General features: G+C 34.9%; 4 protein-coding genes and 1 long non-coding RNA gene across 9 annotated transcripts; 2 read left to right on the forward strand and 3 right to left on the reverse strand.

Moving 5' to 3' along the window:
• Nucleotides 1-506: 506 nt before the first annotated feature.
• LOC124447345 (medium-chain acyl-CoA ligase ACSF2, mitochondrial-like) lies at nucleotides 507-8,292 on the forward strand. The gene is given in 21 exon segments (XM_046998254.1): nucleotides 507-892; nucleotides 1,089-1,308; nucleotides 1,487-1,615; nucleotides 1,720-1,773; nucleotides 1,958-2,076; nucleotides 3,117-3,164; nucleotides 3,335-3,452; nucleotides 3,555-3,650; nucleotides 3,750-3,808; nucleotides 4,522-4,611; nucleotides 4,735-4,826; nucleotides 4,921-4,997; nucleotides 5,085-5,192; nucleotides 5,544-5,658; nucleotides 5,661-5,691; nucleotides 5,843-5,897; nucleotides 6,341-6,427; nucleotides 6,649-6,701; nucleotides 6,988-7,045; nucleotides 7,217-7,285; nucleotides 7,710-8,292. Coding segments are annotated over 21 exon segments (1,833 nt in total). The 5' UTR covers nucleotides 507-809; the 3' UTR covers nucleotides 7,782-8,292.
• On the reverse strand, nucleotides 8,129-9,258 carry LOC124447349. The gene is made up of 3 exons (XR_006948701.1): nucleotides 9,153-9,258; nucleotides 8,962-9,064; nucleotides 8,129-8,641 (listed from the first exon to the last, which is right to left on the reverse strand). It is a non-coding gene; the product is annotated as an uncharacterized LOC124447349 (long non-coding RNA).
• A 171-nt stretch (nucleotides 9,259-9,429) lies between these two features.
• On the forward strand, nucleotides 9,430-22,048 carry LOC124445810 (caseinolytic peptidase B protein homolog). Of its 4 annotated transcripts, none has more exons than XM_046996582.1 (17): nucleotides 9,430-9,830; nucleotides 10,031-10,088; nucleotides 10,373-10,462; nucleotides 10,614-10,717; nucleotides 11,254-11,382; nucleotides 11,909-12,006; nucleotides 12,607-12,721; nucleotides 12,808-12,885; nucleotides 14,067-14,122; nucleotides 18,286-18,330; nucleotides 19,372-19,479; nucleotides 19,592-19,645; nucleotides 19,720-19,876; nucleotides 19,969-20,051; nucleotides 20,226-20,345; nucleotides 20,515-20,619; nucleotides 21,619-22,048. In XM_046996582.1, the coding sequence occupies exons 1-17, from the start codon at nucleotides 9,599-9,601 to the stop codon at nucleotides 21,832-21,834; spliced, it is 1,848 nt and encodes a 615-aa protein (XP_046852538.1). In that variant the 5' UTR covers nucleotides 9,430-9,598; the 3' UTR covers nucleotides 21,835-22,048. The 4 variants fall into 4 exon arrangements, with proteins under 4 accessions (XP_046852538.1, XP_046852540.1, XP_046852537.1 ...); XM_046996581.1 differs by having other exon boundaries at nucleotides 9,431-9,830; nucleotides 19,966-20,051; XM_046996583.1 differs by having other exon boundaries at nucleotides 9,431-9,824; nucleotides 19,966-20,051.
• Nucleotides 14,316-17,888, reverse strand: LOC124445811. Of its 2 annotated transcripts, none has more exons than XM_046996586.1 (3): nucleotides 17,592-17,888; nucleotides 15,783-16,011; nucleotides 14,316-15,684 (listed from the first exon to the last, which is right to left on the reverse strand). In XM_046996586.1, the coding sequence occupies exons 1-3, from the start codon at nucleotides 17,613-17,615 to the stop codon at nucleotides 14,942-14,944; spliced, it is 996 nt and encodes a 331-aa protein (XP_046852542.1). In that variant the 5' UTR covers nucleotides 17,616-17,888; the 3' UTR covers nucleotides 14,316-14,941. The 2 variants fall into 2 exon arrangements, with proteins under 2 accessions (XP_046852542.1, XP_046852541.1); XM_046996585.1 differs by lacking the exon at nucleotides 17,592-17,888 and adding an exon at nucleotides 16,450-17,156.
• On the reverse strand, nucleotides 21,885-25,646 carry LOC124445808 (signal recognition particle receptor subunit alpha homolog). The gene is made up of 13 exons (XM_046996580.1): nucleotides 25,450-25,646; nucleotides 25,286-25,369; nucleotides 24,669-24,966; nucleotides 24,405-24,561; nucleotides 24,103-24,268; nucleotides 23,796-23,908; nucleotides 23,586-23,704; nucleotides 23,378-23,464; nucleotides 23,107-23,279; nucleotides 22,772-22,985; nucleotides 22,484-22,569; nucleotides 22,236-22,412; nucleotides 21,885-22,147 (listed from the first exon to the last, which is right to left on the reverse strand). The coding sequence occupies exons 1-13, from the start codon at nucleotides 25,564-25,566 to the stop codon at nucleotides 22,019-22,021; spliced, it is 1,920 nt and encodes a 639-aa protein (XP_046852536.1). The 5' UTR covers nucleotides 25,567-25,646; the 3' UTR covers nucleotides 21,885-22,018.
• Between the last annotated feature and the right edge of the window lie 132 nt (nucleotides 25,647-25,778).

Raw genomic sequence — 25,778 nt, forward strand, 5'->3', positions numbered from 1 at the left:
GCGCATGCGCATTAAAATTTAGGACCGCATTTTTCGCGAAGTGGCCCTTCTGGTTGTATCTATTCTGTGCCTGTAATACAAAAGTAACAAAACCCCAAAACCCCAATAATTTTTTGAAGCTGTGATACCCCAGACAGGCGAGATTTTACCCCAAACACGCGTGTGTAGTCATCAATTATGATCAATTTTCACTCCGCGAGAGAATCTCGAAACACTACACACGTGTGTCTGGGTGTAATATTTGGCTTCAATTATTTGTTTCAGGGTAGCCGTTCCATGTGTTTTAGTTCAATGCTACCGATCCGTAGACAGTCGATCATATGTCTCCGAAAATTCAGCAATTCGAAGAACGCAATTTGAAAAAAATAAGTTACTGCAACAAATATTTCAACATTAAATTTTTGGTTTGTTTTAACAAGTAAACAAAATGCTAAATATTGAATATTTTAACTTTTTAATTCTGGGTAATTAAACATATATTGTGTAAACTTGACTGTAGAAGTGAGGTTGAACTACCCATTTTCCAAGTAGAACAGCCCATGATTTTGGAAAATAGAAGGCCTTTGATAGTGTGACCTTAGGATGACCCTGGATCATTGGTTGCTGATGCTATCGTCATGCTAATAAACAATACGTGAGGAGACGACAGAAGAGCGAATGGCCTGAAATATTTGCGATCAACTTGTTTAACTCAGCGTATTTTATATTCTCTGAAATCTCCTGATCGCTGTTTCAATAGGTTTATATGTTTATACCATTGTACCTGTGAAAATTTTATATGATTGGAATGAAAGACGTCATATTCCAAAATGCTTGGATTTTTTCGAAAGCTTCCAGGCACCAAACGCAAGCTCTCGAATGTGCAGTATCAAATTGAGGATATCTTTAAACGGTAAGTGAAAGAATTAATTCAAGGCTAATTGATTGCGGGCTTTTGTCTGCAATAAAATCTTCATCTAAATTATCTTTATTTTTGATTTTTAGTTTAATTTGTTACATAATTTATTTGCCATATTAAGCTCAGGACGGGCAAACCAGAGGCTTGTTTTACTGCACTCTAAGATTTAAAATTGAAATTGTTTGTTTAGTGGATGCAGGTATCTTTGTTCTGTTACTTCAGTGCCATCTTCAACCACCAGTAATCAATATGAAAAACTGAGTTACTTTCATGGCATACCCAGTAAAGCACTTCTTGGTTCAACTATTGGACAAATTGTAGATGTGACATCTGAAAAACATCCAGATCGTGAAGCATATGTATTTTGCGAAAGTGGAAAAAGAGCTTCATTTGCTGAACTTAAAAGCAAGGTAAAATAATATCAAGTGGCATTTTTGTTAAAAAAGGACATGAAACAGTGTATATTGCTCAATATGTGTGGCAATATGATGTTAAAATACACACTTTTAAAGAATCATGTGTATATTGAACGTATGCCTCAACTAATGTATGTATCATGTTGACAACTTTTATCTTACTTAACTGTAGACTGAGCAACTTGCCTCAGGTTTCCTGGCTCTTGGTCTGAAGAAAGGTGACAGAGTTGGAATTTGGGGTCCTAATGTTGAGGAATGGATATTAGTGCAATTTGCAACTGCTAAAGCAGGGTTGATCTTGGTGAGTATTTTGTTAAAATAAATTGTTTTCTAGTTTTGGTTGAGAGAAAATTTAGCTTCCCAGAATTACAACACATAGATTTTGAATATCTTGTGATATTATAGGTAAACATTAATCCTGCTTATCGAGTTGCAGAAGCAAAATATGCTTTCAGAAAGGTAAATATTTGCATTGTAAACAACAAACATTTCATAGATATGCATACTACCTCAGTCATGTATGTATGTTATCACAACAAGAACACGCTATATGGTAAAATATATACATTTGCAATATAATGCAGTGGTATAAAGGGAATAAAACATGACATTAAACATATAATAATTTTGATTTAACTTGCAGGTGGGATGTAAAACTTTAATATCAGTTGCACGCCATAAGACTTCTGATTATTATAATATGTTGTGTCAAATTGTGCCGGAATTGCAAAATAGTACTCCAGGAACCATGAGAAGCACAAGGTAGGTAGATATTTGTTACCTGTTTTGTATTAATTTAACTATGGTTTTGTATTACTATTTAGAAGTCATTGAATCTTTTTATTTTAGCTTTACAATAAGTTAATTTGAAAACAATATTGAACAGAACTGCAAATTGAAAAGTTTTAATTTTGGAGAAAAGATAGAAATTCCAAAAATGGATCGTACAAATTATTTTTTTGCTGTACAAATGAAGACTATTCCTAGAAATTATCTTAAAAATACTACACCTCCCACACTCCCCCTTTCTCCTCCTTAATTCCATCCCCTTTCTCCGCCCCTCATCCCTTCTTCCCTCTCTCTCCTTCTCCCCCTCTCCGCCCCTTCCCCCATGATTCCCCTGCCCCTCCCTCCAACCATCTTTATCCCTCCACCCCTCACTCTCTCCAATAGAATGAATAAGAGCTGGTTTGGATCGGGGGTACACAAGAATAACAGAGAGTAGCTAAGAATAGAAGTGAAAAGTCTGAAATACTGTACAGAGATCATGAAATGCAAAAGTATACCGTACAGTTGGTTATGATTTCTGGCGATTAATGAGGTTCCAGTAAAGAATTTATCCTTTCGTTTCGACTGGCTTGTTTCAGTTGTTTTCACTTTCATTTAGACTTAGCGCCCATTCAGTTGCTTTGTATTGCCGAGGGAACTTATATACAGCACTAATGATTCTCTCGTATCGACAGTAGTGCTGTGCAAAGGGAGGCCGGAGTTAGGCCGGACCTACGGCTATTTTTGCCTGTTGGAGCTGGAGCCGGCTCATTGAGACACCCACGGCTTCCCAAAGCCCCTAGTCTCAGACATGTTAAGGTCATGGCCGTAGGAAGATCGATAATTAGGGGGGGTTCATATTCATAAATACATGAGATGCAGTGCTAAGCTCCTTTGAAATTCATTGTTCCCAACGGATTAAACCGTGACTATATGAACATGAACTTTTCCCCTTTATTGATCTTCCTATGCCCATGGCTAGGGTAATGTTTTGATGGTTTGTATGTTGATCACACGTGATTTATTTCCTTTAGTCTACCATTGCTTGAGCACGTGATTATTATTGGAGAGGAAAAGTTCAGGTACTAGTTTGTCGTTTGAAAAAGTTCGGTGTTAAAATTTTGTGTTTAAATTAAAGAGCAAGTGTCAATTAATGTGGAAAAATAATAGTGATGAAAAGTTCTGTAAATTTGAATGTATATTTTGAAGTGAGTGACATTTTTCTTTGTTTGTTTTTGTTCATGTCGTGCAGCGGCACGTTCTCCTTCAACGAAGTAATGAATTTAGGTGGACAGAGTGAAAAAGAAGACCTAGACTCTATTCAGCGGACACTGCAGTTTGACGATGCAATCAACATTCAGTTCACTTCTGTATGTGGCTATTGGACATATTTGCATTAGTTTCTTATTCCCTAATGTTGAATATTTATTTAGTTGTTAAGTAACAATTTCAAATTTTAATTGTATCTTTAGGGTACAACAGGTCATCCAAAGGGTGCAACGTTGACTCACCACAACATAGTTAATAACGCCTTCCTCATTGGTTCAACTGTTAAATATGCGGAGCATGTACGTGAAAGAATAACATCATTGGAGTCAACATGTTTCTTTTTTCGTCAACAATTTATCGTTAATGTTCTTATTTCGTCAATTGCTTATGTTATTTAGCTAACTAAAATATGCATTCCTGTTCCACTTTATCACTGTTTTGGCATGGTTCTCGGCAGGTAAGATATAATCATGGCGTATTTTATTTTGATAATTGTGTTAGAAATAGCAATTGCCATGAGGGATGGTCAAAATAACCTAGGAGTTATAAAAAGAACTGTTTTACAACTAAAACAACTACCAAATAGTTCTAAAAAGTACTGTTTAAAAAACTAAAAGACATGCAGGATGCATTTCAGCTGACTACTCATCATGTGACGACGTCTGCTAAATGAGAACATTAAATTCAATCGATTTTTATAATGGCAAGAAAAAGTGAAGAAATATTTGGTTGGTGTTTTAGTTGTGAAACAGTTCTTTTTTGAACTCTTGGCCATCCACCACGTGACCATTGCATCTGTTATTTTCAAAACAATTGTTGATTTGTGTCTCTATTTTACTATTTATATTAATAACAATGTCCGTCGTACAAATGGCAACGTTGCGCAGCTAATTATCGTCGAAGTGTTTCTAATTCATTCTTGAAGTTACGCGATAATTTTTGTTCAACCTCAGGGTTTCACGATCCAAGATTTCACTGCATTTATCTCAGACCACCTGCAAAAATGGCAAATTTTGTTTTCTGTTTTCGAATATTTTCAATTTTTTTCAAACGTATATTTCATACTTGGCAATTCACGTTGTTCCTATTTTGCTAATAAGGTTGGTTGTAATCAACAAACAAAGTCGATTTCACCCCATTGACTGACCTTTCTTTGTTTTTCATCTTTAGTCTCTCGTCAGTAGTATTTGGTGCTACTGCCGTATATCCAAAGTCTTCTTTCGATCCTCGAGCGTCCCTTGCGGCTGTCCAAAATGAAAGGTATGTGTGTTTTCAAGCATAAAGCAAAGAGTATGTAATGAAATAAAGTTTATGTCTAAGTATCGATTTACATAAACGCTAAAAATGTCTCCAACATAGGATTGACTCCATTCATTTCTGTAGATGTACATCACTTTATGGAACACCAACCATGTTTATTGATATGCTGAATCAAGAAGATGTTTTGAAATATGATCTGAGTTCCTTACGAACTGGTTTGTGCTGAGTTTTTATATACATCATTCTTTTTGAAAATAGATACGTTTCAAATTGTGTTATTTTTATTGGGTTTTATCCTTCAACATTCAGGGATTATGTCCGGATCTCAATGTCACATTGAAGTTATGAATGCAGTTATTCATAAGATGCACTTACCCGAATTGACGGTAAGTGGCGTGCAGACCCGATATTTTTGGGTGGCGAAACAAAATTTGCGGGTTTTACAATCAAGTTCTCCATACACATACGCTTAGATTGCCTATGGTTTGACGGAGCTATCTCCAGTGTGTTGTCAAACTCAAATTGAAGATCCAATAGAACTCCGTGTTTCAACTGTGGGGAAAATGCTTTCATGTACTGAGGTAATTAGTTTTAAAATTTAAATCACAATAACCATACGTTGCTTTTCTCGGGGTATATCAATGCTCGAGGCAATTTTCAGTCTCGCGAAAAGCGTTGTGTACAAATTTCTATGTTACGGCTATTGCATGACATACAAAACTAAACTGCAAATATTACGATTGCACTGATCAGCTATCGAGTTCTCCCAAAGTTCTCCTTGGCCGATTTGCTTGAGCAAACACAGCAAACATCTTTATTTCTTAAAGTATGTACCCTTTAATGGATGAAATCCTGGATCCGCCCTGAAATTTCACAATATTAGCGGCAATCTCTTACTACCGTTCAATTGACTAGTATGTTTATTTTTATAGGGCAAGATTGTGAACGGGAATGGTGAAATTCTGCCCGTAAATGAAGAAGGTGAATTGTGTGTTCGTGGTCATGGTGTTATGTTAGGATACTGGGAAGATGAGGAAAAACCCGAAGCACGATAGACGCAAATGGTTGGCTGCACACTGGGTAATAAGGAGTAATTATTAGTTACATTTGTAGGTGATTTTAAATATCTAGAAAAGAACAAACATTGCTTTTTATGTGTTAGTGCTCATTTTAATAATATTCCAGTTAATTTTGTCTATGAATGTTTGCTAATAGTTTTACTCAATTTTAGCGACAAGGCATCCATGGATGAAAATGGTTATGTTAAAATTGTTGGTCGAATAAAGGTACTTTGTCTTCACAAAGCGTCATACGTGCGTATTTGATGATTTTCTGTTCCTCGTTTGACATTCTTCCCTTCGACAGAAATTGTTTTAAATTTTGTACGTACATGAAGGTTCTGTGATTTTATACTCTATGTATAATTTTGTTTCTCCTAATGCTCTGTGGTGTGTTAAATTGATTTTATATTTTGCAATTTGAAGTGAATTGATGAACTTGAAAACTTGTACGAAAGAAAATTTAATAAGTACAAGAACTTTTTACAGTACACAATTTAAAGCAACAGCATATCATGTGAAACTTTACCACATAATGCTTCAAGTCATTAATCGAGATATTCAACAACCAATGCCAATGACATATCGTTAAGTATCTACGAGCTACGTATATGGTTTAAGGATAAAGTAAGCTTATCGAAAAGACATAAAGATAAATGTTTATCTTACAGGACATGATAATTAGAGGTGGGGAAAATATTTATCCCAGTGAAGTTGAACAATACTTACATAAACATCCTAAGGTTCAAGAAGTAGAGGTAAAATTTAATTGAAACATATTGGGTATGTTATGCATTCGACGCAATCGATTCAGTGGCGTAGCCAGGCCGCAAATTTGTTCGTGCTAGGTAAATTTTTCATCTTAGCATTAGTTTAAAATGTTTATACAGTGAGTGACGCATAGTATGCACAAACTTGCGGCAGGCTATGCAACTGAATCGATGTAGAAGTTATGAAAAAATCATCTTTACTTGCCCAGGTTATTGGTGTGCCTGATAAAAGGATGGGTGAAGAAGTTTGTGCTTGGATACGGTAAGGATATTTAAAGGACCTCCGGGAAAAGACTCTAGTGAAAAGACCCCAGAGAAAAGACTCTAGTGAAAAGACCCCATAGAAAAGACCCTAGAGAAAAGAGCTTTGAGAATAGGGCTTCATTTTGCCCTTAGCACCTCTGATTCTCTTTCTTTGTGGCATTCTAATTAAGGTTTTCTAATGTAGCTAGTATAGTAACTACATTTTATGTAGCATTTTAGGGTAAAGATGTTCGTGTAGAAATCTGTTGTTTTATTTGTGATTTTCAAAGCGTCTTTTCACTTAGGTTAGTAAAGGGAGAGACTGCTACGGATGATGAACTCAAAGAATTTTGTCGAGGAAAGGTTAGTGGACAAAGCCGCTTTTGTTTTCGACTTCACGACTCATTTTTTTGAATTGATAAAAAGTTAAGACTTTACGATAGAAATGCGTTTTTTATTTTTTATATTTTTGCGACGGGCTATCTGTTAAATGTAACTAATAACGTGTTTGAAATTTGATGTGTATGGCTGCAGATTGCCCACTTCAAGATTCCTCGGTACATAAAGTTTGTCGATGAGATGCCGATGACTGTAACTGGAAAGGTGGGTTATGCTTGCTAGCTTGCTGTTGAATAACAAGCGCTTTGATTGTCTCAGAAACATTTTTGAAAAGACTACAAAATGTGCCATATCTGCGTGTTTTAACTTTTCATTAAAAACCTGCTGCCTTGGTCCGTCTTTATCAAGAAATTTAGCACCTCTGTGAATTAGTAAATACATTGCCTTGCGGGTTCTATGTGTGCCTTGGGTGTATTATTGTATGTGATAGTTAACTTTTCGTTTTTATTAGTAAAATGTGATTTACCACAGGTAAAAGTTATCGTGATATGAACACATGAGCGTGTCATGAAGTTGCCGATATTATTAGATTATTTTAATTCGTTTTAAGTTGTTTTTCATTATGCTAGTCTCATTGTCAAAACCAAGCGGCTAGATTTAACTTACTTTCGTTATTTTCGCTCTTTAGGTAAAGAAGTATGTGATGCGTGAGGTATCAAAAAGAGCTGGGACTAGAGTAGTCGTTCCAAATAGCGTTTGATTGACAACGCTTCGTAATTGGTATTTTATTTTTTTAGAATTCCACCTTTATTTGTGCTAATTATGATTATTTTTTTAGCTATATGTACAATGCTAACTGAGATTAGCTATTAATATAAATATATATGTTATATGTAATTAAGGTAAACCTTTTACAAAGGATTATGATCAGGCCATTGATCATGTGATACATGGATATTTTGGATCAAACGTGAATATACATTCATACACAAACATCAAGACAGAAACATAAACGCACAGTCATCCTAGAATGTTGATCATTGGCATTTCTTCAAAATAATTTTCATACAAGAGTGTACCCATCAACCCCTTCAATTACAATTATTATTCTTGGAAACAAAAGAGCTTTATTAATAATTATGAACATTAGCTACTAATTCCACAAAACATTTACTGTTAATCACACATAATATCAATAAACTAAGCTAATGTACAGAAGTCAATACTATGTATTTCTTAGTTAAATGGAAATATTAATTTTTCAAATGAAATGCTACTGTCTCAAGTCAGGTAAAGTTAACTTTTAATGGCACAACCATATTTTTCCTTTTATCACAAATTAATAACAAGCAAAAGTTGTGAGTTTTTCACTGAGGTAATGGCTGAAAATAATGAAGAAATTTTAATCATCACTGGAAATGATTTATTTATTATTTCTTTCACATCAAACTGTTGCAGTGTGTTTCTATTGTAAACCAGAATTCAGTATAATTTTGCGTGTTTACTAATCCTCTTTTAAAGCAACTGGGTTTGAATCTTCATTCATGGCCACCCATACGTATGCACCTATAACAATATGAACCGCCACAACACTTCCAACTACTGGTACAACCACATTTTCTAGAAAAAAAATACAAGAAACTTTGACAACTAGAACAAATGTAAAATCAACAATCACTAAAGAAAAGCCTCACATGCTTAAATCATATAGCTTGCACCAAACGTCAACTGGGCACGTGTGGTTCCTTACAGTCATGAGTAAACCATATTTATTGCACAAAATTTTGCTAGTTCTCATGCATAAAGTAAGTGGTGCTGGCAAGGAAGAGTACCCACCTAATAATTAAGTGCCTAATGATGATGACCTCTATAGTGTATATCACTGAAAAATGACACGAATTCAAATAGATGATAAAAACGTTTGCTTGATAACTAAATACCTTTTGGGAGAGTTTTTTGCAAAGTAAAAACGTTCCTAATGGAAAAGCAAACATCAACAAGGAAAAAAACAACAACTTCTTTAAAACAGATAGATCTTTGGGGCTATAATGGTTGAAAAAATTGATATTACAACTCTACAAACCTAATTTAATACATTTCATAAGTTCATAGGTCATTCATTGGAAAATACCTAAAATTTTGTCCGAGAGATGTCTCCATTTTGAAGAATAAAGCAATCTCTAAATTCTAAATGTTGGAAACGTCACTTTTAAGAATCTTGCCGAATAATACTTTAATTTCAACTTTTTGACCTCCCCCCCCTTAATAAATCGCAGTGAATTTGGCACTACAGTGTGACATGTGACTACATTCAGCATCACAATCATTGAAACCAATTGAAACAATATAAAATTATATTAAATTCTGGGATAAATGAAATAAAAATATTAAGGAGTAGTCTTAAGTAAGAATTTATGCTTTTCTACACACCGAAAGAATCGGCGTTTTTCTATTTGTATAATTGAAAATGCGAATCAAAGGTGGTGATCACAATTGGATCATTGTTGTGAATCTTGTGATGAGACTGGTGCTGCTGTAAGGTGCCAAATTCACTCTAGTTCTCAGAAACAATTCAATATGGCAGCCGTCTACTGGCAGTGGTTGAAATTCAGAACTTCTTACCGATTTATTTCGAGAACGTTGAACAATTTTGCGCCACATGTTAGTCGGACAATAAAAAAAGGATGTATCTTTAAATTACTAGAAAGAGACCGCGTGGCAACATTTTTATCAAGAAAACTTACTGTTGGAACAAGTTTTGCTTTGGTTGGCTCTCTTGCATGGTGCTATTCATCAACGTCTGGTAATAGTCAGTACGTTATGACGTTCTGTATAAATGTATTTTGTTTACAAGAAAACTGAGTTAGCGTTAGGGTGCAGTATTATGTTATGAAAATTATGTATTTTAAAAATTGTAAAGACAATTTCTTTTGTTATCAAATGTTCTAATCAGCATCACATAGCATTTCGATAAAAAATTTAACAAAATGGCTACTTGATATTATTCAGATGAGTCTGAAAGAATATGCTTTTTGGCTAAAGAGAATCGAGTAACTGAACTGGAAAGGTGAGCTGGACAAAATGAATGCATACAGCAGCATGCTTAGTGAATACGCACTTACACATTTATTTTGTAGTTAGTTGATTTAAGTAACCGTTTATCTTCTGTGCATTATAAAAACACAGATGTAGACATAAAAATAAGCATCAAGAAGGTTCGATCATTCACTACGAGAACATACATTATGTGAACATCTACTTGTATAACTAAATTACGCATTGAAAAAGCTTTCTATTTGAGGGCAATAGTTTGAAGAAGATGCACGATTTTTGTAAATATCTCTTTTAAAGGGTGATTTCTGGATCTGGATGTGATGTGAACAAATTTCATTCACTTGGATGGACTGCCTTGCATGTTGCTGCAATGAATGATAGTGTAAAGTATGTTAAGATGTTTAGTTCAATATACATAACAATATTACTAGTATTTGCTTAGTACTTGTAACATTGTTTGATTTCTAGATCAACAGTCGAAACCAAAATGTTTTGTAAATTTTTTCATTTTTTACTTATTTTTGTGTCATGCTTATAGGTCCATGAACTTGCTGTTACAAGCTGGAGCAGATCCTAATGTGAGAGATGACTATTCAACAGCTTTTAAAATTGCAGGCAAGAAGAAGATGAGACTGATGGATGGTATGTTCCAATCATACTTGCTCACTTTGTAGTTCTATTATTGATATTAGTTTTTCTTGATTTACAACAGGGATTGAATTAGGGGAGGGGGCACTCGAGGATGCTGGGTACTTTTCTCACCAAATATTAATATAACCAAATAATCAAGCAAAGGCTATTATTATTTGTACTTCTAAAAATCTTGCAATTACAATAAAAAGTTAGCGAAATTTAACAAAAAAAGTCAGACACAATATGGCAAGAAATAGCCCCCAAAATCAAATTCAAACTCATCATCATCATCATCATCTTGCGGCCTCAGCCGAGATTGAACTCACCACATCTTTCCAGTATTCTCTATCTTTCATAGCTGCTAACAGATTTTCCTTAGGAATTGTTGTGTCTCGTCGTATCTTTTCTGGAAAGGTTAACTTGCGTGATCTATTCTCAGATGATGGGTGTCTCCATCAACATACCAAACTCAAACTAAAGCCCACACCTGCCTACCAAACCATAATTTTACTGTACAATTTAAAAATTTTGCTCAAATGTTTAAGTTATGATGATTCGAGAAAATGAGTTCTCCCATCGCCTGAATAAAAGTGCAAACTTCTCTGGATTTACACCTCTCCATTATGCTAGTCTCATTGACAGTTATGAAGGTGTGAAACTTCTCTTGAGCAAAGGTCAGTTTAACAATTTTGATTTTTCACACTTATGCTGTAACATACGTTCAAACTTACACGTAGTTATGACACGTTTTCGTATTTCTTTCGTTTTTGGCAACTTTTAGAGCTGCATGTTGTTTTCACTAACTTTCGTGTTCGTATGATTAGGACAATTATACAAGGTGTCAAAAATACGTTCATTGGCCAACAATTGCGTAGCCACAAGTCAGCCCACTACATATAAATTCAACAAGTATTATAAACTTTCGTGTCTTTGGAAATGTATCGTTTTCGCAGTGAGTGAAAACAGAAAAATTATAGCTTAGCAAAACTACATAAATGCGCAGGCTGCTGGCTATGCCACTGTTGGAACGTTTTTGCGACAAAGTGAAAAACTTTCGTGCTATTTGTCTAATTATTTGTTTTTCTGATACAGCATATCTCTATCTACGGTCTCAAAGTTAGACCGCTGAAAAAATAAAATATGATGTTTTATTTTTGTTGCTATGAAGTAGTTCATGTAATTGCCGGTTTTTCCATCAAGGCGCTGACCCAACAATAAAAGATGACAGCGGTCACAGTGCGGATGAATACACCGAGAATGAAAAGATCAAGATGATCATCAAAAGTAATCAGGCAGAGGTTAGCACTTGTCCATCAATGCTTATAAATATAATTGCATTCGGTAAATTCGGTGATTTTTTGCAAAGTTTAAGTAAAATGATGTTTACGTAAAAGATTAGGTAAAATTTGAGTAAAATTGAGTAATTTTTTATTATCTAAGTTTTCAGAAAGCAAAATTTTTTGAAAAACTGTTTGAAATAATATACACATGGCAAAACGATTGACTTTATGCATTTTGTCTGCAGTTTGACTATACAATGAATCTGAGAAAGTCTAAGAGAAACGTTTACCAATCAACAGCTCGGTATTTTATTTTATTTGTTGAGGGCTTAACATAGTTTATAATCGTGTTTTGCCTGATCATTCAACGGTGTTATTCAGGTTAGGTGACCCGATCGCAAATTTATCATAGCTATAGATGAGTTAAAACTGGCGTGTATTGTGGATGGGGTGGGGAGTGAGGGCTCGAGGTGTGCCTTTTGAAGTAGAGACCACCACCCTTTGTAAAAATTTTCCTTTTAAACAATTCTGCGTCAAGTGATCAATCTTTGCTTGCCATAGCGAAGTCCTAGCGTATTTTGCCCTTTACATAAAATCATATTGCTGTGTTGCGTTTAGTATGTGCAAAGAAAACGTCGACTTGAAGCTGAAGAAAGAAAGAAATATCCTTTGGAGAAAAGAATCAAAGAAGCAATTATCGGTCAAGAAGGTGCCATCACTACAGTTGCATCAGGTATTTACGTATAGGTAATTTTTATTTATATCTCACTCTGGTTTGTTATGTTCGCTTCATTGAAATCAAAAATTAATCAAACATAGCAATTAGAAGACGTGAAAATGGCTGGTATGATGAAGATCATCCTCTAGTGTTTCTTTTCCTTGGCTCATCAGGAATAGGTAATTGTAACACAGTTAATGTAATATAATCCGATATGATTATAGATGTTTTGAACAGATATCCAGAAAATAATTGCAAATGATATATTGTTGCTGTGTAAGTTAAATGTGATTGGTTCATTCGTAGTCACATGACTTAAAATGAATGCAATGTTTCCTGCTAAGGAACAAGTGGACAATTGTTGCGCGCTCATTTTAATATGCTGTGGTCACTATCGTATAGCGTTTTCCAACGAAACTATGCTGGATGAATCTATCCCGGAAGACGTTAATTTTATTGAAAAGCTATCAAAATCTATGATTTTGTCTCAATGTAACAAAACATTGAGATTCTCGGAAAAAAAATATACTGTTTCCCTTGGGAGCATACATTAAGTGTATATAGTTTATTGCAAGGTCTTCATTGTGAGTTTTATCAGGGATCTATAGATCTACAGAGAGCTATATCTATTTAATTGTATTTTTTCGATTGTATCAAAAATCTCAGAGAAAAAGGCAAGGATTTAAACAAGAGAATGCATGCAGAATAAAACGTCGACCCAAATATTACAAAGTTTTAATATGGTAGAGTAAACACGAGCTTCTATTTAGTACTCATGAAAAAGTTACTATCGTTGTCATTATCCGGGTTTTAGCCCCCGACATTTAATATGGTGAAGTAAACACGAGCTTCTATTTAGTACTCATGAAATAGTTACTATCGTTGTCATTATCCGGGTTTTGGCCCCCGACATTTAATATGGTGAAGTAAGCACGAGCTTCTATTTAGTACTCATGAAAAAGTTACTATCGTTGTCATTATCCGGGTTTTGGCCCCGACATTTAATATGGTGAAGTAAGCACGAGCTTCTATTTAGTACTCATGAAAAAGTTACTATCGTTGTCATTATCCGGGTTTTGGCCCCCGATATTTAATATGGTAGAGTAAACACGAGCTTCTATTTAATACACATGAAAAAGTTACTATCTTTGTCATTATCCGGGTTTTGGCCTCCGACATTTAATATGGTGAAGTAAACACGACCTCCTATTTAATACACATGAAAAAGTTACTATCGTTGTTATTATCCGGGTTTTTGCCCCCGACTGTCAGTTATCTAAAATGACTTATGATGAAATGAATGTGTTTGTTACTATAAATATATGTGTTGTCAACTTTTCAAAAGATTCTTTTTCTTTAGGGAAAACTGAACTCGCGAAACAAGTTGCCAAATACCTCCACAAAGATGATAAAAAGGTACTCGTAAGTCGTATATAATTAACAGCAAACGTTAGAAACTTCATTTCTTATTTTCGATGTTTAACGTATAAATATTCGGCCATTTTATCGAGAAAAAACCAAAACATTGTAAAAAAAAGATGGCGACGGTTTCAATTTCCCACAATGCATTTCTATCATAAAATACTATGTAAAAATTTTAAAGTAAAAATAGTTTGAGAAAGATGGCAATCAAAGGATTTAATGATGTCAAAGTTACAGAACAGAACGACATTTTTACTTGTATTTTCTTCTCTTCAAAAGAAATCTCAGAGTCTCTAACGAAGTGACGAGAAACATATAAGTTTAACTTTGAGATATTTTGGAGATCTATAATTTTTACCAAATTGTTACTTGACAGAACTATTGCTAGTGTGTCCCGTCATTTTTCAGTGTTATTCGCCAATCGATGTCTAAACTTAATATGTCTTACAAGATCACAAAGTCGGTAAAACGAACCGCGCCCGCAATGCTCGCATGTATAAATGGCGTTTTTTCTTGCGTGTGACCGAATGTGCTTCTTCAAGTTACTCGGATCTCCAAAAGACTTCCAACACACGGTGCAGCGAAGTGGTTTATGACCGGTGTGCGTGCGCATGTGTATTTTTAGCACATATCTTCGGCAATAAGACTTTCCGCAGTAGTCACATATAAAACGGGATCCATTCTTGCCTTTGTTTTCATTATCAGATTCTGCGGTGAAAGCATTTCCGAGCTTTTCGCTTTTGCTTTCACTCTGTTTTTCCTCCTTGTGCTGTAGCAATGAATTATTCGTGCTTAATCCTGATGTAACTGCATTTAAAGGGTCTGCTTTACATTCACCGTTGTTTGGTCATCTTTCTTTATGGAGTTATTAACTTCTTTTTTCATCATAAACTGCTGAAGAAGATTAGTGTTCACATCCTTGTCGTTTGTTTGACATAGACTCTCTTCACTTGGGACGTGTTTTCCGTTTTTTCCATTGAATACATTTTTTGAAGGGATGAAAATCTGCTGAGGTTGTTCATTTTTTGTTGGTATTATCCAATGTTCTTGTCCATTGCTTTGTATGCTTTCTCCATTTTTTTGTGTATATTTTGTTGAAAGTACTTCAAGATACTCTTCGCTTGAGTTATTATATGTTTGATGGTCTCTCGATATGATAAACGGCGAAGACCAGTTAATTGTGCTGCCTATCGAGTGCTTTATTGCAACGTGGCGGTTTGTTGAGATTGTCCTTTCATGTACACCCATCGTCCTGTTAGTCCTGGCGTCTGAATTGTACGGTAACGTGTAATGCGTGTGTAAATTATCTCTGTTGTATTCCCATATTTTTGACCATTTTTCTGGAAAGGACTGCACATATGTATTACGTCCAGTTTCACTTCGTCCAAATATCCAATCAAGGTTATCTTGTTTAGGTATGCTTATATTCTTTAGGAAGTTTCTTTGCTTTTCATGTTCATTCGTATTTTGAAGTGTACACATCAAGTCTTTATCATCGTCGAGCTTTATGTCTGCTGTAGAATATATTTCTTCCGTGCATTTTTTATTGTTCCTGTCTGTAAGTTAAATAATTTTATTGTTACTACCTGCTATACGTCGAACTCTTGGTTAATACTAAATGTCTTTGGGATCGAGATAAAATTAAAAAAAATACCATAGTCCGTTCTCTGTTTTTTTCTTTTTAGCGTTTCTTCTTCGTTGAAAGAATAGACCAGCTCTTCCCCAGTCTTTATTTCGCACCACGCGCGGAAAAATATCTCCCCGTTGTCATCAATGAGTGCTTTTACATTTGCTTTTTTTTCACGAGACGAAGGACAGACGTATTTTAACCAATTGAATTGACGACCGTACTTACACACTACATTTTGGTCTTTTCGTTCCACCTGCATGAATATATTGTGGTTGATTAACGATATTATTTATGGAAGAAAAGTTTGTTCTTTCCCACTAAATATATAGTGTACAAAAACTCCGCAAATGATATAAATTATGCCGACTAACTTGCCATGTTTTTTTTTATAAATTTAGTTGCTTATAATTTTGTGTTAGTTTTGGACTTTGGCAAAAAATTCTGTGTAACGTATCAAACGTCAAATAATTGTATTCATCGACCAACTCTTGTAAATCAAGATATTACATTGAAGAAAAGAATCTACTGTGTATGTTATATAATGATGTCTGTCACTATAAAATTTTGTAGCGTATTAGCTAACTCGTGCATGTGTTGTATTCTCTTAATTTCGGCAAAATTAGAGCAGTTAAGTTTATAGATTACCACTAAACGACTTTAAAGAGATGCCTTTTTTGTTTCATTGTGTTACCTCAACGAAGCCGATCTTTTGATCTTCGTGGCTGTTTTGCGATTTTATTAAGCGCACTGGTATACTTCCAAAGCCAACGCCCATTGGAATATCAGAGGCTGCTCGCACACCAATGTCGAAAAATGTTGCGTCCATCAACACTGTCAGTGTATTCTCGACGATTTTCAATGATTTTATGTTGAATTGAAAAAAGTGAAAACCGATCGCTTTGTTTTGTATTACTTGTTCCGTTCACGTTGCTTGCATGCGAACCGAATGACTTTGATGTTGTGCAGGAATATTATTTTATTGAATTTGGCGGTCAGCATGCACCTGCCAAAGCCAAAACAAGTCCTTTTGATTTATTTATGAATGAGATAACGTTGATTATGTTATTTTGGCATAATTATTCATTAATCGTAAGCACTATATAAACATTCGCGAGAATCGCGTGATTTTAGAATGCTGCTGTTTTGCGTGCGATTCTAAACTCAAGGTAAAGCCTTGACTTATGATTACCTCATATCTGTAGTTCTAGGTATTTGTGTGTTTTTATTACAAAAACATTGAAAAAGAAAGACGACATTATGAATTCTTTGCGGTAAAACTTAGTATAATAAACTCATCTTTTTTCTTAATTGACACGTGTTTTACACTCAACCGCATGGATTTCATCCAATTTATTTTTCATGCGGATGTCCAATAAAATTTTATACACAATTCTAAACTCATTCTCGAGTACTTTATTAAAGTTTCATTCATGTTACTCGCATGTGTAAATAATTTTTGCATTAACTGGAAGGATCGAGCGTTGTATTGTTACAAATATGTTAAAAAATTCATGGCTTGTAATTATGTCGAATGTGTTCATCCATGCTGCGTGAGCTTTCAATGGTCAGGCATGCGCATAAATCATTAAATAGCTTGTCATTGTAAGGTCGTCCAAGTGAGTGCATAATTGTTTTTTTCGGTCAAAGATAAAATGAATTTGGCTTTTTCTCATCTCGAAGTGCAAAACACAAATCTTTTCTTATGCATGGGACGTGTCATAGCGCATACAACAAAAAACACCTTATGAGAATTGACGACAATTACAAATGAAATGGTTTTTCTCAGTTAAAACACGTATTAAGTCTTTGTTAGATTGTTAAAGATATACTCACAGATTGATGGTTTTTACACTTCATTCAAACATACACATGAACTTGTTTTGTGAAATTGCTAATTATGATGTCGTGTTAACGCCATCTGTCAGCCAGCAGCCATATGCAAGAAACTTATTTCGATGATTTGTTGAAATGGGAACACAAATGCGTACAAATTTCTCAAAGAATCTCGTTGAAATGGCGACGCACGCAAGTCTTTCATCAAGTAATCAAATTTTTAAAGATTTATTCAAAAAAGAAAAACATAAACTATAAATTAGCGTAACTCCCAATTTACGTCTACATTCTTTTGATTTAAAGCTCCTAATATGCCTCCTACACGCTGCTTATTTTACATATATACACTCTATTCAGCGTGTGTGCGTTTGATCCGCTTATTTGGGATACTACATGATCTTGACGTTACTTTGTTTTTTTTTTGCCTGTTTTACGTTCACAATACCTTAATTGGTCAATTTATGTTTCAATGGTCGTTCTATTTACCTAGCCTGTACAACCTAGCCTGAACAATATGTTGTAAAATATTTTCATGGTTTCATCTCAATTGCATTTTACGGAACATTTGCAGACATTTGAAATGTTCCAAAAACTTTCTATCGTGTTTATTGACAGGTTGCACAGCAAGTCGTCGCTTTTTATTATTCAGTTCCATTATACATCTATAGCTTAACGTTCTTTGATTTCATTCAAGGGTTTTATACGGTTAGACATGTCCGAGTTTCAAGAAAAGCACGAGGTATAAATTTTATTACATTGAAGTATAATATAATTGGACCAGACTTCAGTCGTCCGTATCATTCAGTGGCGATAATATATTGAGCGTTGTGATTGAAACACCAGTCTTAAATCTGGAATACAAACAAAACCTCCAACTGAAGTCAGTATTTTTTTTTAATATTCACACCGAGGGTGTATAGATTTCAGTTTCATACACAATATTTACAGTAAACTAAAATGTGAGAACTGCTATATTCATCTTGTTCTATTAAATCGTCGTCTCTAATAATGAGCTACTAAATAAAACTATAATGTATCTATAATGTCACGAAAGGAATGCGAATAAGATAAGAAAACTTAAAAGAACTCCGTCGTGTTATTCCTAAATTTTTGAGAGTTTGTCTTAAATTTAAATGTAATAACAGAGTATTTGCGTAATTTCGCTCTACGATGATAAATACTTTGTTATATCTACGCACTCACAAAAGGCAATTTTAACCTACTGTTCTTCAAGTTCCCTTTTCATCAAAGTTTGCCTGTAATATGTGAAACTTTATCGAATGTCATCGGAAAATCATCTGCTTCAATGATTTCTATTGATTACTGTTGAGAAAATGAAGATTGATTTAGCGCAGAATTTGTAGAGGTTTTAGGCGAGGAATTATTAATGAGAAAACGAGCGGCTGGGTTCGTTTTGCTGTGTAGTCACGAATTCAATCTTCTCGACAAAAAAATGTATAAAGGCAAACTATATTTTGAAATGAAATTCCCTTGTCGTTTTGAACGATAGTATATGGAGGACATGGGTCTAATCAGTTGTTGTAGTCCATCCTATTTTTTAAATTATTTATGTATAAATGCTGTGAGTTTTCGGTTTTCACTGCCTACAACTTCGGAAATTATTGGTGAAATAACTTTAGGATACAAATGACGACGACTGCCAATAATGTTTTCTGTTGCTTTTTTTCATTGGTCACATTTCATCGCAATTTATAAGGAAGCTGTTTTTCCGATGATCTCCGATGAGCTACGATAAATTGCGTCGTATGAATTTATTCAGGTAGCAAAGATGATTGGCTCACCCCCTGGATATATCGGTCATGACGAAGGTGGTCAGCTGACGAAAGCTTTGAGAGAGTGTCCCAATGCTGTGGTTCTTTTTGACGAGGTATAAAAGTTTTAACCGTACATCTAACAAACTAACACGTTCTGTACTTTCCAAGGTAATCTCTCCACAAAATTTATATAATTGTAATAAACGTAAAGAAATTTCCTTCAAGGTTGACAAAGCTCATCCAGACGTTCTCACCGTCATGTTACAGCTGTTTGACGAGGTAGGTCTTTGTTTCAAATGTAGCGGTGCATTTGTAAGAGGAGTCATATACGCATAAATTTTTTACATAAACAGGGTCGACTTACAGATGGCCAAGGTAAAACGATCGAGTGCAAAGACGCCATTTTCGTGATGACGTCTAATCTTGCTAGTGATGAAATTGCTAAGCATGGTTTAAAACTTCGGAAGCAAGCACGTCAAATAATCGAGGAGCGAGAATCGAAGACAGCAGGTGGTTTAGTGGTCGCAGGAGACTTTTTAATGAACTCAAGCGGCTCTTTTAATTCCCAAGATTTAATGTCATTAACTTTGGTGTTTTAGCAGGAAAGTTGGAAGTTGATCTGTCGTTGAAGCGGATTGAAATTTCAAAGAAATTCAAAGAAGAAGTCGTCCGACCAATACTTAAGGTAAAATATGGTTATTATAGTGAAAGAAATGTGTCAAAGAAATGTGTCAAGTCGAATTTGCGATATTTTTATTCTCGTTAAATGGCATCCTTTTGCTTTATCCAAGAAGCTGATCAATCCTAAAGTTGTTGCCAAAGTTTTTTTCTTATTTTTTTAAAGTGCCGTTGTTTTTAGTTTCATTTTAGACGAGATGAATTTCTTGGAAGGATCAATGAAATCGTATATTTTCTTCCATTTTCTCAAAGTGAACTGCTCAAATTGGTTGAAAAGGAGATGTATTATTGGAGCAAACGGGTAATCTGTACATATTTTTACTGTTTTTAATAAGGAATCGTAATTATGTCGGGTATATTAATATTTTTTTGGAAAATTTGTACCCCTTCTAGCCAAGGCTAGGGGATGCGCACTCCCTCCCCCAAGGTACCTCTCCCCTAAATTTATCCCTGATTTATGTTTCATACAGGCATTAGAACGTCACGACATTCACTTGAGTTGGGATAAAGAAGTATTAACATGTATGGCTGATGGTTATGATGTACATTATGGGGCAAGGTCTATCAAACACGAGGTATAGTATGACGAAAATTCCTTTTTTGTATTCGTGGAATTGCTAAATTGTGTCTCTTGAAATGTAGCGGTCGTTTTCTCACTGAATAAGAAAACGATATACATAGGTATGTGTAATATAGTGGTGGACTTACTGGTTGAGGAGGATGCAGGTGAGGGAGATGCCCCACTCTCTTTGGCTAGAGAGCGTACGGGAGAAGAGGCGATTTGCTAACAAGCAAATTATTGTATACGTAAAATGTACCCAGAAATGAAGGAAAAAGCAATTTTAATTTGTGTTTAACTGAGGAAACCTTTAAAACAACCTCCCAATAATGGTGTAGTACCAGAGCACCTCATCTCTACAAATTGTCTATCCATATTTATCCATGTTAACACCTAATATAGTTATTGTAGTATCGAAGAGGATGGCCTTCAGCTGCAACTTAAGGGCTTTAGAAGCTTTTTGATGTTGTAGACCTGTGTTCTATGCTCATTATGGGATAACACGCAAACGTTAAACTAAGTAGCAAAACGATGTCAAAGATGTCATAGTGAAAAGACTTATCTTTATTTGAAAATTTGGTATATCTATATAAACCCGGTATTCAATATATTGCGAATGTTTTAGCAAGAAGTTAAGTTTTTAGATGTCCTTCCTTAAAGGGACACCTGCGCTACAAAAATTGTCTTTGTCAGGACATCCAGTGGCTGCAACTCACAACTGTTTTATTTTTACAGCCTTATGGCACTGCACAACGTTAAGCAGTAAAATATATATGAGATAAGCTTTTCGCATCTCGATGTCCATACTCAAGAAGCCTCTTCTTATGCGAACAAGGAGTAGATCTTACGCGACATGCAATACTTGGGATTTAATCAAATTCAAAATCGATGTCTATAAATAAAATAATACATTTCATGAAACGTTGTTTCATCTCCCCCCCCTTCCCCCAGAGACAGGAAAGCTATAGCAACATATTGCGCCTGTGATGTCAAATAAAAACTTCCACATTTGCAGGTTGAAAGAAAAGTTATCAATCAAGTAGCGGCCGCTCACGAACAAGAACTGGTCGGCAGTGGTTGTGCCGTCCATATCGCCGTGAAGCACGAGCAAAACGAGGAAGAAAATATCGTTGTATCAAAGATTGTGTTGGAAGTTCTTGAAAACAATAAAGAAAAAAGACAGATACAATTGGATGATTATTACGCTCCTGAACAAACTGCAGTATTTTGATGGGGTCATGGAACGAGAGTAAGAAACGCTATAATCTTCATACATTGGTGTGAGCTGAGTTCAATGATTTACTTAATACTATTGCAAACAAACATTGGCAATGATAAATATTCAATGCAACAGAATAACATAGAGACAGGCAGAAAAAACAGGGATAGTGAATTTGTTATAGGTCTCCATTGTTCTAAGCTTTCAATAAAGCATTTACGACAGCCCTTGCGTTCAGATTTCGTAGATCAGCGTACGTTTGACCAGTTCCAACAAATACTATTGGTTGTCCAGTTGTGTACGTCATTGATATTGCAGCACCAACCTTAATGAGGTACAAAAAAAAAGTTCTTGAAATTTCTATTATCTACAAAAACATGCGTTTACTATGCATATAGCTATTATAACCATACCTTGTCATCAATGGTGTCAAACTTGGTGAGCACAATACCATCAATCAACCTTGGATTTTCTTGAGATGAAAAATCAGCTAATGCCTGGTTGAACTTACTAAGCTGATCAACAGCTTCATTGCCAACTAAAGCTTCTCCAACAAACAATATAAGGTCGGGATCATTGATGCGAATGAGCTAAGAAATGAAAACATATTTTTCAAAGTTCAAATAAAACATAATCTAGCTTATCATCTCACAGAACTTACTTTGGAAAGTGATCGCATTAGAGGTTCGTTGTCTTGCATACGACCGGCAGTATCAATCAATACCACATCAAACCGTTGATCTCGAGCTGAAAAAATTACTATTTCTTAATACCGTGAACAAGAAATCAATGGTTTTCAAACTGTCTGTTTTCTATTTTTTTTTTTTTTTTTGAAATGAGACTTTCTGTCAGTCAAAGTCACAGTTTTAGAATTATGTATTTTTGCATGTTCAAGAAGTTTTATCCATTGATATTATCTCAGTTGAAACTAGCAAAAAGATCTTCGTACCAAAGTTGATGGCATCCATTGCAATAGAAGCAGCATCCTTTCCATAACCACGTTCATACAACATCACTGACAACATACCATTGCCGTCTGGTGCAGGATGAAGTGAGTTGAGTTTACGCACATGCGTACGCAGCTGCTCAACTGCACCAGCACGAAAAGTGTCACATGCTGCAATCATAACTCGAAGTCCATTTTCCAGCAACCAAAAGCAAATCTACGACGTGTAAAAAAGTACGGAGTATTCATGAAGAAAGCAAATAAGTAAATCATCGAACATTGCTTACTACAGTACCATAAATTTCTACGAGTATATCATACTATACGTTAATGCTAACCTTGGCGAGGTTAGTTGATTTGCCTACACCATTGACGCCACAGAATGTGATAGAGTACGGCCGTCCACGACGTTTAGCGGCCAATGCATCCCTAAGAATGTCGACACGACGACGTGGTGACAAGATCTGTACAAGTGATTCTTCCAGTCCTGATTTTACAGTGGACGATATACCTTAAAAGTAATACAATATGCAAAAATAGTATATCCTTGTCGAAATCCGTTTTGCACATATTTATGAAGCAAACAGAAAATTCAATGAAAATGCTCACTAGAAAATGTTCCAAGAACTTTGCCTTCAAGTTTTGTGGCAACACTCTCACATAATTTCTCTGCGATATCAGAAGCGACGTTCTTTGCTGTAAGAGTATTATAACGTCATTCATCCTCCTATTGTTGGTCAAACTTAAATGTCCTTTATGAACGCATATAATATTGATTTTTTTATTTTTGAGTGTGAAATTATTTGGGTAAACAAACCAATCAAGTGTTCTCTCATTTTTTCTAAAACTGGTTCAACGGATTCTCTTGTTAGGGTTTTCTGGCTTGCAAGTCCCTTGAACCATGCAAATACACCACCCATCTCCTTTTTGGAATTGCTATTGAGGGTAAAAAGTAAAATGCACAAGATTAAAAAAAACTATCTGAAAGATGAAACTAAAGACATGAGATAATCCAAATCACTGTAACCTTAAAGATTCAGTGTCATTTTCCTCTCCATTCTCATAAACATCCTCATCTTCAAGATCATTTTCATAGTCCATGGGTTTAAGTTCACCCTCCATTGTACCAACAAATGATCTCTGTGAAGATTAGATAACATCGGATTTATATACACATGTGTAGTATGAATGATATAAAAAGGATAGAGAGAGATAGTATCCCACCCCACACCATACTACAATAATAGCTTTTGTCATATTCTTACATGCAACTTGCAATTACTTGCATGCATCTAGGATCAAATATACTCATCCTTTTGTAAGAACAAACTTACTAAGTTCTCTACTTCTTCTCTTTCCTCTTTTCTTATACCATTGTAGTCATCATCATTTCCAACACTGTTACTGTAGTCAAGGGTTGTGCTATCTTTCTTTGATCCTCCATTCTCCCACACTCTTGCCGTTTTCTTTCGTTCTTTCTTTGCTGATGGAGAACCTTTTCTAAAAATTGGCATGTTAGCATGTCAGTATTGGTTTCAATTCCAAAGAGAATGGATCGGCAGACATTGACATATGTAAAATAACATCTTATAATAACATTTCATGCAAACATGTAATATAAAAGAGCTGCAGTCACCCAGAAGGTTTCGGATTCTTTCCGACCATTTTCTTCATCATTTTTTCTCGGTTGATGCGTATCATTTCATCAGTAGCCTCTCCATTTTCTGCAGGCAGTTTTGATTCTGCAGAATTTTTTTCATCCTTGGCAAGGTTAACTTTTTTAACTGATTTTTCTGTGAAATACATACAACCAAATGGTTATTGTATAAATTCATCTTCTCAAGAAAAAACTCAACAGTCTACCCAGTTTTAAAAATGGATTAAGAATGTGATTATTTACCAGGTTGAGTTTTATTTTTTTCTGTCTTTGTTTCTTTCTTTGGGTCGATTTTCATCGACGCAACAGTTTTTTGAGATTTTTTTGACTCTTCAAAAGTCCTCATTTTCTTTGGTGCTTTCGACTCCAACTTAGCAGAAGTCTCTATTTCTTTAAGGATACCATTAAAATTTTCCTCAAAATCATAATTTCTCATCTTGCCCATTTCTAAGTCATCTTTGTATTTGTTGCGAAAAGCAAGTTGTATTTCAGTCAAGAGTTTGTCAATATATGATAATTGCAGATTCTTTTGATAAGCCACCTTCAAATATCAAAAGATCAATGGCAATAATAAATACAACTATATTCCACTCCACAGATACTCTCATGATTATGAAATGAAAAAGTTTAGAAATATACTGTTCAACAAATCAGCTAAACAAAATTAGTAATCTTGAATAAGATAAAGTTCCTCACTTTCAACAGTTTCCCTGCTAGCTTGAAGTAGCAACGACGGGAAGAATTTAAACAAAGCACATGGATCATAAAGTCAGTATTTTTATAGTTATTAGTATCAGGCATCATTTTGTGGCACACAGCTGCCTGGCATAATAACCAAACAACAAAAATTAACTACTCACTACAAATACGAGCTCAAACTCATTATCCAACTTGTACTTTAACGCAAGAGAGCCATGACTGAAAGAACTTTCTGCTCCACGTTCCTGTACAAAAAAAATTATAATTACAAGTTCGTATTGGCAATGGCTGAAGTTAATAAACGGATATTTTCATTATTACATACCTGAAGTATGACATTTCTGATCAATTCATTTACTGGCAAAGTGAATGACTGGCATGTACCTTGAAAGCACCAAAGAACAATTCCTCCTTTTGAGAAAATGGTGAACAAATCCAACATTTTCAAAAACTCTAGTTCAGTATTTGAAATGTAACGAATTATATGTTTACACTGTTTTGAATATATGTATATTTGTATAATGATTCATCGTTTGGGAAATATTCCTATTCTTTCACATAATGACATTCCTTGGCAAAATGCGAGTTATTCCTTAATGGTGGTAAAGGCAGAAAACGAACTAACAATACAGGCAGTTATTAAAATTGAAAATA

This window comes from Xenia sp. Carnegie-2017, unplaced genomic scaffold (genome assembly GCF_021976095.1).
Source record: "Xenia sp. Carnegie-2017 unplaced genomic scaffold, XeniaSp_v1 HiC_scaffold_22, whole genome shotgun sequence".
Classification (NCBI taxonomy): domain Eukaryota; kingdom Metazoa; phylum Cnidaria; class Anthozoa; order Malacalcyonacea; family Xeniidae; genus Xenia; species Xenia sp. Carnegie-2017.

What these genes read in the sequence shown, in the direction of transcription:
- LOC124445810 (XM_046996581.1), top strand. Translation starts at nt 9,599, where the DNA reads ATGGCAGCCGTCTACTGGCAGTGGTTGAAATTCAGAACTTCTTACCGA. An exon ending in GCAATGAATGATAGTGTAAA is followed by an intron (nt 10,463 to 10,613) that starts GTATGTTAAGAT and finishes TCATGCTTATAG; the next exon opens with GTCCATGAACTTGCTGTTAC. An exon ending in CAAGGTCTATCAAACACGAG is followed by an intron (nt 20,620 to 21,618) that starts GTATAGTATGAC and finishes CCACATTTGCAG; the next exon opens with GTTGAAAGAAAAGTTATCAA.
- LOC124445808 (XM_046996580.1), bottom strand. Translation starts at nt 25,566, where the DNA reads ATGTTGGATTTGTTCACCATTTTCTCAAAAGGAGGAATTGTTCTTTGG. An exon ending in AGTTTGAGCTCGTATTTGTA is followed by an intron (nt 24,967 to 25,285) that starts GTGAGTAGTTAA and finishes TGATATTTGAAG; the next exon opens with GTGGCTTATCAAAAGAATCT. An exon ending in AATGGATGCCATCAACTTTG is followed by an intron (nt 22,570 to 22,771) that starts GTACGAAGATCT and finishes TAATTTTTTCAG; the next exon opens with CTCGAGATCAACGGTTTGAT.
- LOC124445811 (XM_046996585.1), bottom strand. Translation starts at nt 16,584, where the DNA reads ATGGACGCAACATTTTTCGACATTGGTGTGCGAGCAGCCTCTGATATT. An exon ending in AAAAGATCGGCTTCGTTGAG is followed by an intron (nt 16,012 to 16,449) that starts GTAACACAATGA and finishes ATATTCATGCAG; the next exon opens with GTGGAACGAAAAGACCAAAA. An exon ending in AAAACAGAGAACGGACTATG is followed by an intron (nt 15,685 to 15,782) that starts GTATTTTTTTTA and finishes TTTAACTTACAG; the next exon opens with ACAGGAACAATAAAAAATGC.